We start from the raw sequence: 13,216 nt of genomic DNA on the forward strand, positions 1-13,216 counted from the left end.
TTGTTACGTAACATACAAGTGATAATTTTTTCCTAAAAGTTACAATACTATCGAATACTGACAACAATAACAAAATAAAAATAACGTAAGTTACAGTCGAGAGATTCCACGAAAAATATAAACGAAAAGGGTTGCCACCTTGCAAGATTTTAATTCTCTAGTTTTTTATTTTAATAAAAAGAACAATGTTACGTAACGTGTCGTTCGAACCCCCTTGCGCCCTTGTAATGCGTCGCAAAATTTTAAAAGATCCCCTCTCCTCCCAAATTGCATAACTTAATACTTAAACGTCCCCAAGCTAAGTACACGATCTACTTGATAATACGCAATTACTGTAGTCTATGACCGCCTGCAATGACAGGGGATCGTTGTCGACCCTGAACCTCTTTATCCCATTTTTTTTGAGAACGCCTTTGTAGGAACATAGATATTCCATAAAAATATTGCAGTAAACAGGTTCGAATTCAGACTTCGTCAGTGCCAACGACATGAAAAAAGTTGCTTAGCTGCAATTGGTATTAAAAGATATACTGTCTTTTCTCTGCAACTTTTTCCGCGTGATCGAGATTTATGTTAAGTGACCGAAATAAAAGACTTCCTCTGTTTGACTGTCATATAGCTAAAATTTCATTAGAATTAGTTAAGCTGTTAAGGCATCAAGAGGTATCAAACAAACTTACTTTCCTTTTTATAATATTAGTAAATCGTTATTATCAGGTGGATTTAGTTTCCGATGACAACCGACGATGGAACCAAGAACGTCTCGAAATTCCGCATCGTACCGGAAAAATCGATGATTTGAACAAATTTGATGCTTCTTTCTTTGGGGTTAACTACAAGCAAGCCCATAGTATGGATCCTATGTCTAGAATCATAATGGAGAAAGCTTATGAAGCTATTTTTGATGCCGGTAAGTTATTTAATACTAACTGCACATCTCAGTACCCTACGCTTTTTTTTAATAAAATATAGCCTGATAGGACAGTATTTATTATTAAAAATGTACTGGCATCACAGCCACTTATGATTAAGGATCACGAATTGATTCTGAAACTAGTCGAGTTTTCACACTCTAATTACAAGTTAAACCGGTAGTTATTAAATTAAAAAAAATGATAGAACAGTTGATAATGTATTTTGCTATAGTTGCAAGAAATTTTAAAATTGATCAAGTAAATAGTTTTTGAGTTCATTCATTACAAACAAAGATACTTAAATCTAATATGTCCTCTTTATAATATTAGTTTAAGCTACCTGATTTTGACAACTTTGTTTTCCCTCTTAGAAATCACTTTATTATTGCACAATTACTTCATGGTAGAAACACGAATGGGACAGAAGTACTAAAGCTGACGACTTTTGTGCAAAGTCTCCCTCTGGCTAAATCATTTATCAAAAAGTTTATGGTAACAAATAAAACGACTAACAAACAAGCCTAATGGTTTCCTCAAATTATTCTGCAAATCTAATTGTTTGGATAGACACAGTATTGACTAAAATACTTTTTTAGGTTTCAATCCCGAGGAACTACGAAACACAAGGACTGGAGTTTTTGTTGGTACCTGTCACTCTGAGTCTGAAAAGACATGGTTCTATAAAAATATGCATTTAAACAATTACGGTATTGTTGGGTAAGTTGTTCTTAATTAGATATTATATTATATAAGATTTTTTTTCAATCGAAATTTTGTTCTTTTGATAGGATGGCAATATATTATTCCGTAGGCTAAAAAAGGAAAATTAATGGTTGAGGGATAAACAGAAACCTACACTGACAAGCGTGGCAACTATAGGCAAAACATCCCTTATGATGTTATGTTCAACTGTGGACAGTTAGAGGCTAAGATGATGATGATGATCATCATCTTAGCCTCTAAAAGATATTATGCTTTTGTACTGAGTAATTTCACTACCATATATGCCCTTTCAAACCAAGACACGGTTATGCAAACGCAGCTGTTAAATGGCAAGACTACGAATGGAATAGAGGTTTCTATGCAGAATACAAACACTCGCTTTGCTAATTTTGTAAATATTGTACACAGATGTTGCCGTGCTATGTTACCCAATCGTATATCCGATTGGCTAGGAGTTACTGGCCCATCTTATACTGTAGACACAGCTTGCTCGAGTTCTTCATATGCTTTAGAACATGCTTACCGAGCAATCAGAGATGGTCGCTGTGACGCTGCTTTAGTAGGCGGATGTAACTTATGTCTCCATCCATTCATATCACTGCAATTCTTCAGGTACACAAATTAAAATGCTTTCAAATCTCATAACAATTTGTGCATTTCTTTAAACTCTAACATTTCCAAAAAACACGATTTAATAAATATTAGCATTTTTAGTAGTACTTGGTTGTTTTTGTAGATATTTTTTTTTTATATTAGTTGGTGAAAGTTACAGAAAGAAATACAGGTTAACTCTTTTTTTCTTTTTTTTTCTATACAAGTTAAAATGGCAAACAAGCCCACCTGATGGAAAGTGGAAACCGTCACCCATAACTGAGTTAATATAGTTTGGATAGAAGTCCTAGTAACTTCCTATCTTGTAGAAATTTCTAATAATCCTACTCCCTTTTCAAATAACGACTTTACTGAAATTAAATCAAGTATTGACCTGTCTTAAAAGTCACTTTCATCTTTTTATCAATGAATTGATTATCAATCAACGGTATATCTATATAACAATTAATAGTATATTTTACACTACTTGAATCCACAGTGGTATAAAAAGAATCATATCCTTGAATTTTAAAATATCAATTTACTTTCTTTCTTTATTACATGAGCTAACTTGTCTTCTGTTTGCTACAGATTAGGCGTATTATCTCAAGATGGCCGCTGCAAATGTTTCGACAACAAAGCCAATGGCTATGCACGCTCCGAAGCTGATGTTATTTGCTTCTTACAAAAATCGAGAAACTCTAGAAGGTACAAATTATTTATAAATATATTATGTCCATATAATTAATAAATAAATAGCAACATATAGCATTTGCGTAAGGTGACAAACAAGGATACGGCCCACCTGATGGTAAACAGTTACCGTAGGTTATGAATGCCTGCAATACCAGGGGTATTACGCGCGCATTGCCGACCCTGAAGAAAACTCTTTAAGCCCCATTTGAAGAACCCCATGTTGTAGTCTCTACTAGGGATAACTTCGGCAGGGAGCTTATTTCATAACCTGAGTGTTTGTGGGAGTAAACATTTCTGAAAATAGAGGTTTTAGGTTTTTCTGGATAACTTTTTCAATGTTTCTTCTATAAGGACTTCCCCTGAGATTCAACGAATATTTGAAAAACAAAAAAATTGTCAAATTGATCCAACCAATCTTGAGTTTTGCGGTTAGCAACACATTTAGTGATTAATTTTTATCCAGCACTATAAAAATTTGATATCCAGGGTGTATGCTCAAGTACTTCATGCGAAGACAAATTGTGATGGATTCAAAGAGCAAGGTATCACATACCCATCTGGTAATATCCAAAAGTTACTGCTACAGGAGTTCTACGAGGAATGCTGTATTCCACCATCTAGTTTAGAGTTTCTTGAAGCTCATAGCACAGGTTTGTTTATCAATAGACTTTTTTATTGTCAGGAGGATCAACTTATGCTATTCTTAAGACTATTTTTTTTTTATTTCTGTATGAATCATTCTCGAACTCAAGCTCTGTATATAGTTGTGGTTATTTACCTCTGATCATTGTATGTAGAAATCAGAGGTAGACTTTGTACCACAAAGTAACTTACATACTTACATGATGGAGCTAGTTTTTTTTTAAATAATCAGCGAAAAACATTGAAAATGCTAAAATTGTTTTTGAAAATTGACAGATAATTGTGACTTTTATGCAACTTAGAATGGCAAACAAGCTGACGGCCCGCCCAATGGAAAGTGGTAACCGTCGCTTATAGGCATGACATTATACTATGGACATAAGAGTGTATACTGTTTCGCCCATGATACCCCCATACGTCGTCATTCCTGAGAACTAAGGTGTTATTCCTCTGTACCCTGTAAATTCACTGCCATATTCGACTTTTCAAACCGAAACACAGCCATGAAAACGCAAATGCTTCACGGTAGAATTCCATATGGGACAGAAGTACCCAAGCAAACGACTTTTGTACAAAGTCTCCCTCTGGTGATTGCGACGTTGTCACACTTCAGCGAGTTAAAGGTGTAAACTCGCTTAATAAGAGAATAAAATATGTGACGCTTTAGATTTTCAGCAAAAATATTGGAGATATACATGACAACAATTAAGTGGACGTTTTCAAAAATTTTAAAGTATATCCATAATTTTAATCTCCTATACTTTTGCGTCGACAAAAGTGTAATGTAACTGTAAATTATATAAAAGAGGCCAATACTCTAATGCCACATACGTTATTTAGAGAAATATTCTAAACAGGTACAAAAGTTGGTGATCCTGAGGAGTTACGAGCGATTGAGGAAGTATTCTGCAGCGGCCGCTCGAAACCACTTATGATAGGCTCTATCAAGTCCAACTTAGGTCACACCGAACCTGTTTCCGGTCTAAGTTCCCTTGTTAAGGTATACGTAAGACCATTCCTTTTTTTTTCCTGCTTTTTATGATTTGTTTATGAAGTGTGAACTATTTATATCACAAAATAATTTTAGCCATGGACAAGGAAAACATGGTTTCTGTAATTGGTAATGATACTTAGACACGGTGCACGTATCAATCGTAAAAAAATAATATTATTTTGTTTTCTAGATGTGCATTGCGTACAACACAGGATTTATTCCACCAAATCTATATTATGAAACTCCAAGAGAGGGGTTCCCCTCATTAGCTGAGGGCCTTCTTCAAGTTGTTACAGAGAAGCAACCCTGGAATAGAGGCTTGTCTGGTATCAACAGTTTTGGTTTTGGCGGAGCAAATGCCCATATTCTTTTGAAAAACGCAGCTCCAGAAAAGGTGATTTACATATCCGTGATTTCATATCTATTCTGTGATGCGTTGTAGCTATTTGTAATTCTAATAAAATTTTATGCCTGACTTGGAATACATTTTGCCATGCAGGTAAATAACGGACTTCCAGCTGACGAGTTGCCTCGTCTAGTATGTGTTTCTGGACGCATAGACTCTGCTGTAACCAAAATACTTGATGACTTGGAGACTAGAACAGTGGACGTAGAAGAAGTTAGATTGTTACATGCCATCCACGATAAAAATATTGTTGGTCACAATGTTAGAGGATTTACATTATTAGGTAAATTAAGAGCAAATAGAATTATTAACATTTTACATTTCTTTTTTAATTTGGTATTCATTTAGAGTAACAATAGTAGGTAGTTTAATAGTACATTGGTATTGAAAATACGACTCTATACAATAGTATACTATAAACTCGTTTTTTGAATAATCTTTCCTATTGATTGGTTCTATAGGAAAAATAAAACAAAAAGTACTATACAAATAAAACTATTTACGATACTTTTTATTTTGTTTTATCTTTTTGTGTCTGATACCATTTTAATGCAATAGTGCTAGTACTAATTGTACATACATAATTATCTTTAGGATCCAACTACTGGGTATTGGTTTCTCTTCATAAGAGAACGTAATTAGCCTATATAGATTTTTTCTCGTTTTCTTTCCTACCTATTAATTTTAACTGTGTTATGGTTATTTGTTCTTCCAGTAAGCGAAGTATTTTTAGCTTCCAGTTTTAGAAGACGGTGTTCCCTAACAAAAAAATATGGTGGAACAAAGTACAATATAAACATATGTTACATAAATACATATCGTTTGTGTATGCACTAATTTATCTAATAACCAATGTGTTGTGTTCTTACTTTAAACTGTCATATTATATAAGTTAAGAGATTGGCTAACTTAAGAATATTTTTAGGCTCTACACCAAGTAAGAGCGTATGTCTCGCTCGCGATATCCGATACGTTTCTGGGATTCATCGGCCAGTGTGGTTGGTGTATTCAGGAATAGGATCGCAGTGGACTGGAATAATTCCAAATCTTTTGAAGATACCTGTCTTCGCTGCTGCTATAGATAAGTAAACATATTTTAATACTACTTAGAATGACCAACAAACTCAATATCTATAGATAATGGCAACATTATCTTTAGTTACAAACAATAATACCATATACTCGTATATTACAGTTAATCATGTGTTGTTTGCTACTTTGGAGATGCTTATATGTAATGTATGTTAACAGGAGAATCGATTATAAATTTAGAAGTAAAATTACATGATACGGTAGTATAATATTTAACAGAGGGAGACTTTGTACAAAAGTCGTTTGCTTGGCCACCTCTATTCCATTCGTGTTTCTACCGTAAAGAAGTTGTGTTTGCATGGCTGTTTATGGCAGTAAATTTACAAGGTACAGGGGAATAACACCTGAGTTCTTAGGAATGGCAACGCATGGACAACATCATGGGCAGTATCTTATACTGTGTAATCACCTAAGTTAGAAATAAAGGTTGTCTGGAAGAGATTGCTTAGCGATAAGGCCGCCTTTTGTATCATTTCTTATTACAGTTAAATATGTTTACTATTTTATAAATGGTGCAATAAAGTGTACATAAATAAATAAAAATAAATAAAGCGAATGGGTTATTGAAATTCAGTGGGCTATTCAAAATTTACTGCTCCTGCTGACTTCTGTAATTCGATATCTAGTTTAGAATCATATCAATTACAAATTTTGTCAATAAAATTATGAGTATAACTATTAAAAGCGCCGCCCTAGGCTTCAATCTACTCAGCCTGCTAGTAAATCCACCACTGAAAACTAATCAAACTTAATGATAAATAAATGAAATAATAAAATAAATAAGTTAAAATCATCGTTTCAGGTTTCACTTAAGAACTGAAAATACACACGGTTATCAATAAACAAAAGTCAGTGATGGTTTGAGTCATCGTTTATTATAAAGTTCCTGATATGAATGAATGTAATTTTTTATTGCTAACAATAAAAAATGACATGAAATAGTTTAAAAAACAAACGAGCATACTGTCCACCCGGTGGAAAAAGGCTCCCTTCATTTATACATACTCGTATTTGGTTTCACTTATTCCTGCTAATTTTATGCTTTGCAACATTATGGCAGAGAACCGAGAATTTTGTTTTAATATAAGTAATGTTATGTTACTATTAAGAAGATGTATATATAAGTATATAAGAAAGAGTTTCGCTGTATTCTTCCATATATGTATTTCAATCAACACGAAATATACAAAGTTATTTGGTCAATCATTTTTTACCTTGCTCGATCGCTTTCAATTCAACCGTCGTGTGTGACACAACTTATTTAAATGGTAAGTTGCAAAATTTTAACTTTGCAAATTATTTTTTTACAGATGTCACGAAGCACTAGAGCCTAAGGGTGTTAATTTAACCAAAATAGTCACAGAACATAACCATACAAATTACGACAACATCTTGAACACCTTTCTTGTTACTACAGCGATTCAGATTGGTCTTACGGATGTACTAAAATCTGTTAACATACAGCCTGATTACATTATTGGTAAGTATTTTAATGTATTCAGAGATCCTTTAAATAAAAAAAAATTGTATTATGTAACACACTTGCAATGTGGTCCCGGCATAAAATAAGCCACCCCTTCCTTTCCCATGGGTGGCAAGCGTGAAAACTACTGGCAAAGACCCCTAAGCAGGAGGTTTATGTTCAGCAGTGAACAGTTAAAGGCTGATGATGATGATGATATAACACGAATTATTTATTTATTGTATAAATCTACACTTATCATTATTTCCACAGGTACCTAATACAATAGTGTAACTCTGTTAATTTTGTAAGTACTTTGTATGTGCTTGTTTGTGAATGATATTATTTTTTTGGAACCAGACAACAGACATCTAGGGTCTAAGTTCGTTTTCAAAATTTCACCCGACCAAGAATCAAAACTGTAGCCTCATTTACGCAAAGCGACGTACCTGTCACTGCGTGGTCAGTTCATCTCAAATGAATTTTATAAAGCAGAATGTACTTTTCTAATAATGATATATTCACATCGATTGTACAGAGCTTCTCAAAATAGGGCAACAGTAACAAAAAATTAAAACATCACTTAGACAAGTTATTGAATTTTTTTTTATTTTGTAAAAATCTAACGTAGACGGAATAAAATTAACGCACAAATATGTATAGTTAGGTTTGTCATTATTTCGTTGTTATTTTTAAACACAGAGATGCAGACACACCTGCTTCACAGTTTTTACCGTGAAGCAGTTGTGTTTGCATTTCTGTGTTTCGGATTCAAGGGTTTTTTTTTATGGGTGAAAATGGAATGGTAACCCCGCCTGCGCTAACGGGATACGCTAGCGGAGCACCAGTGAAGGGTGATAGATGAGAATGAAAACAGTTAGCCCATCATGATGAATTCATCAGGAATTAACCATGATAGTTTCCAGGGGGAACCGCGAGGAGGTCGACCTGGTTGGGTATATTGCTAGCAATGGGATTCTTAGTCTCCATTACTAACAATCCCTTTCCCCCCCGGATTGAAGGGTGGATCGTTCGGCAAAAAAAAATTAAACAGCAAGTTCAAATCACATCAACGCAAAAATAGTCGTTGCATTGAAAATCACTGGTCAGAATCATAATCCTCCTTTTTGCTTCGTCTTAGTCGGGTCTTTAGTAAAGGGACTTTAGAATGTGGATTTGTGTATCTACAAATTCTCAAGAAGCACTCGTTAAAATCGTAAAGAAATACCTATTAACTTTGGCACAGAATTATGACAAACAAATATAAAGGCTAACATCGGAGTAAACCCTATCGGTTAAAAAAGTCTATCAATACTCATTCAGAATTTTCAACTCAATTACTTGACATCGTCATAAAAAATACAGATATTAGACTCAATTCTAAAAACCTTAATCCTCAGGAATGGCAACGCATAAAGGATACTATAGTTCTTGTCTATAGGTGACGGTTACCACTTTCTATCAGGTGGGCCATCAGCTTGTTTGTCATTCCAAGTTGCATAAAAAGACCATCCTTATAACTCTCTTAAAAAGCAAAAAACTTAAATCCTTACAGGATATGGTATCGGAGAGTTGGTGTGCGCGTACGCTGATGACTGTTTCACAATTGAACAGACAATACTTGCGGCCTACTGCCAAGGCCTGGCATTTACTGAAGAACAGCTGGTTGAAGGATCCATGGCTACACTTAGTGTGGGTTATGATAAGGTGAATGATTATTAACTAGCTTCTATCTGTGACCTGGCCTATGTGACTAGAATGGTGATTAATCTAAATAAATAGTAACCTATGTACTTCTTCATCGCTTATAATGCATGTATATGATATCATGATGAAAGGTTGAACCGTTAAGGCGCTAAGAGGTGACAAATAACCTCACTTTCACATTTATAAAATTAGTAAGGATCAGTAACTAATTAATTTCTAACTCATAGTAAGTGGTGTAAGTTATATGTTATGCTTGTTATACAATATAGCACATTAACTTCTACACCTAAAATTGTTTTTTCAACCATCTTCAATTTTCTATTGAAGTTCTCAATTCGGTGGTATTTTGTTTTATATTTGTTACCTCATAACTCTGCCAGTTCTAAACAGTTTCTTTTTTAATCGGCAAGGATATACTTACACATCGGTTCTATAGAAATTTAATCAAAATCAATTCTGTACATTAGTTTTTAAAACATAATAACTGGTTTTGTTGAAAATTGAAGTCGGTTTTTTTTGTAGGACACAATCTTTATAAACGCTCACCCTGTACTTGGCATCTCAAAATTCTATCGAATCTAAAATCTCCGCTGCTCTATTTTAAAATATATTCAAATTAGAAATATTCAAGGGATTGTTAGTAGTAGAGTTTAACATCCCTATTTCTTATTAGAATATATGCGCTATCAGATCGACTTTCACACGGTTTTCCATTCACTACGATTGGCCAGTTGTCCTGTTTCATTCTCACCTATCATCTCTCACTGGTGCTTTGTCAGTGTATACTTATAAACCTGGCGGAGGTCATACCATTATCATCCATTGAAAAAATTCTGACCCACGAAATTAAAGTACCATTTCTCGTGTTTATGACAGATTAAATCAATGTGCCCACCCGAGATTGATGTAGCTTCACGTAATAGTCCCAACTCCGTTACAATCTCCGGCCCAGCGGATACCATGAAGAGGTTCATTGACAAAATGTCTGCTCGAGGAATACCCGTAGAAGAAGTATCATGCTCTAACATCGCATATCATTCGCGATACGTTGCTAAAGCTGGTAAGATGTAACAGATATACTAATTGTTTTTTTTTTAACAATAAAAATAGACATGGCTGTCATCGCAGATTAAATAGTATGGCCGGTGTTGCTATTTGATAAAATTAAAATAGTCATGGACATCCGCTGTTGGTCTATTGATTTGTTTTAATTATATACTATGTATTTTAAATTTTATGATCTGATACTGTTTAGTAGTTTATATTTATAGAAATTTAATATATATTTGATTAAACTTTTTGAAAAAAGCAATGGCTGTGTGTCTTGCCTGTTAATGGCTGAAACTGCGTTCCGAATGGGCGTTAATGGAAATTCAAAATGGACTATTCAAAAATGTTTAAATCTAAGTTTACTTGAATGAAAAATATTTCTTTCTTTCATAACAAATTACATTGGAATACCAATAACACTATGTATTACTAATCCTTATGAATATGGATATTCTTGTACTAGAATTTGTATTGCCAAATCAAAAAAGAATGAAACTACCAAATTGCAGAAATCAGGAGTCATGCAATCTTAACTAACGAATGTTCAATAAAGTTCTATATATAAAATATTTATTTATTAGTATTAAACAATATTTCAAATAATTATGATTCAAGTATTCATTTCTTAATTTTAACTGCCTTCTAGGTACAATGCGACAAATTTTGAAAATAAACAAAAAAGAATTTAAATAAATGAATTATGTCTATATAAATTATGAAAATACAAAATAATTTATACACAAATAAGTTCCTTAATGTTCTGCAATAGGAAACAGACTTCTGAAGTATCTAAAGAAAATCATTCCATCGCCAAAAACCCGTTCAAAATGCTGGCTGTCCACATCGGTTGCACAGTCTCAATGGAAGAGTTCCAAAGCGGAGCTGTCGTCTGCAGAATATCATACAGATAGTCTGTTGGTAAGTTGTATATTAACATTATATGGATATACTTAATAAAAGTAGCAAAAAATATTGTAATATCATAAAATAATTATTATAATGTACATCATCGTCACCATCATCATATCAATCGGTAACTGTCCACTGCTGAATACAGGCCTTCCCTTTAGAGAGTTTCTCCGGTAGTGGCTCCACTTGGCAGACAAGTTGGTAAGAACAGTTAAGCTTTTGGACGCTGCTGGTCATCCCTCGACCTTTAAGTGTCCTTAATTGCTTCTTACGACATCCACGAGAAGGGAAGGGGTGGTCCATTCTATGCCGGGACCACACGGCGTTATATATTCATAAATATAATGGATTTTTTTTTATACATCTTAGAATGGCTAACAAGCTGACGGCCCACCTGATGGAAAGTGGTAACCGTCGCCTATAGACATGAGCAGTACCATGGACATAACAGAATGTACTGTTTCGCCCATGATACCCCCCATGCGTTGCCATTCCTGAGGACTCAGGTGTTATTCCTCTGTACCCTGTAAATTCACGCCATATCCCACCCTTCAAACCGAAACACAGCCATGCTTGCCATGCACAACTGCTTCATGGTAGAAACACGAATGGGACAGAAGTACCCACGCAATCGACTTTTGTACAAAGTCTCTCTCTGGTAATAATGTATACCTTGACAATATACTTATTTGGAAGCTTATTTATTACTATTAATGTTTACTTGTGAATATTTACCAACAGAACCCAGTTTTCTTTGAAGAAACCTCGCGTCTTATTCAACCAAATGCGATCACCATCGAAGTGACGCCACACGATTTGTTCCGAACCTTTCTTCAGCAGCCTTCAAAGAAGGATATCATCAACATATCTCTTCTCCAGAAGGATAATGAAGATAACGTTCGAGTTCTCCTCATAGCTCTCGGAAAGTAAGTGTTCATATTTATAAAAATATCAATATATTTGTAATTTGTGAAAGATATTTTTTTATGCAACTTAGAATGGCAAACAAGCTGACGGCCCATCTGATGGAAAATGGTAACCGTCGCCTATGGACATGAGTAGTACCATGAACATAACAGAGTATACTGTTTCACCCATGATACCTTCCATGCGTTGCCATTCCTAAGGACTCAGGCTGAATTTTCGGTTAATACATTTGTATGTTCCGGTTGTATGTCTAATTCTACAAAATATTTTCACTATATTATTTTTTTCTCAGGCTATATGAATCGGGATTGAATCCACACCTAGCGAACCTTTATCCCCACGTATCGTTTCCAGTGTCACAAGGCACACCGATGTTGTCACATTTGGTGGAATGGGAGCATAGTGAAGATTGGTATGGATTTCAAATTTACTATATCCTAATAATACATTAAGAACTCTTTTTTATCTCTGTTGATAGTAAGTTTCAATAAAGTTTTTTATGATTACGAATACGCAGAGGTATGCATCTTGTTATGTATAAATTAGGCTCTGGATTTAATTTTTGGAATTGTCATTGGTCAATTAAGTAAAAGAACTCTATTGGCTCAAATTTGTGCATTTTGGGTTATGCCAGCAAGTATTAATTGTCTGATGCCTCATAACACAGAATGTTCGGTTTTTATGCTCTCCTATCACCACTCACTGGTGCCCGGCCAGCATATCCTGATAGCGCAGGCGGGGTTACCATTCCATTATTTGATCTCCACGAGATCCATGACATTTAAGAAGAACAGAGTTGGCTCAGCAAACTCCCCTCTCTCTTGCATTAACACTACTCAATGATGTTTTGAACTAGTTTCCGCAATTAGACGTGTTTGCCTCCAACTTGCTGGAGTTTCATTGGATGGCTACAGAGTGTTTGTATTCAGAGATTTAAGATCTAATGTTATTTATATTATTGTTATGTGAGTTAAATCTTATTCATATTATTCTTTTTAATTATAGATATCTGTTATTGTACTGATGCTTTCCTGGATGAGCATATTGGGAGACTGTAAAGCCCACCCAGTTGTAGAAATAAATAAATTATCATCCACTAAGAA

At 34.4% G+C, this 13,216-nt stretch overlaps 1 protein-coding gene across 2 annotated transcripts in view; it reads left to right on the forward strand.

Moving 5' to 3' along the window:
* LOC113515168 (fatty acid synthase-like) overlaps positions 1-13,216 on the forward strand; it is a 43,050-nt gene that overhangs the window by 1,828 nt on the left and 28,006 nt on the right. For both annotated transcript variants that reach the window (XM_052896021.1, XM_052896020.1), the window contains exons 3-17: positions 718-910; positions 1,511-1,631; positions 2,046-2,249; positions 2,820-2,936; positions 3,411-3,574; positions 4,424-4,566; positions 4,751-4,954; positions 5,060-5,249; positions 5,892-6,051; positions 7,369-7,538; positions 9,076-9,227; positions 10,104-10,287; positions 11,047-11,195; positions 11,928-12,112; positions 12,406-12,525. In XM_052896021.1, coding sequence (XP_052751981.1) covers positions 718-910; positions 1,511-1,631; positions 2,046-2,249; positions 2,820-2,936; positions 3,411-3,574; positions 4,424-4,566; positions 4,751-4,954; positions 5,060-5,249; positions 5,892-6,051; positions 7,369-7,538; positions 9,076-9,227; positions 10,104-10,287; positions 11,047-11,195; positions 11,928-12,112; positions 12,406-12,525 — 2,456 coding nt within the window. The remainder of the gene's footprint in view (positions 1-717; positions 911-1,510; positions 1,632-2,045; positions 2,250-2,819; positions 2,937-3,410; positions 3,575-4,423; positions 4,567-4,750; positions 4,955-5,059; positions 5,250-5,891; positions 6,052-7,368; positions 7,539-9,075; positions 9,228-10,103; positions 10,288-11,046; positions 11,196-11,927; positions 12,113-12,405; positions 12,526-13,216) is intronic.

Source organism: Galleria mellonella, unplaced genomic scaffold (assembly GCF_026898425.1).
Source record: "Galleria mellonella isolate WM207_F2 unplaced genomic scaffold, CSIRO_AGI_GalMel_v1 utg312, whole genome shotgun sequence".
In the NCBI taxonomy this organism is placed as follows: domain Eukaryota; kingdom Metazoa; phylum Arthropoda; class Insecta; order Lepidoptera; family Pyralidae; genus Galleria; species Galleria mellonella.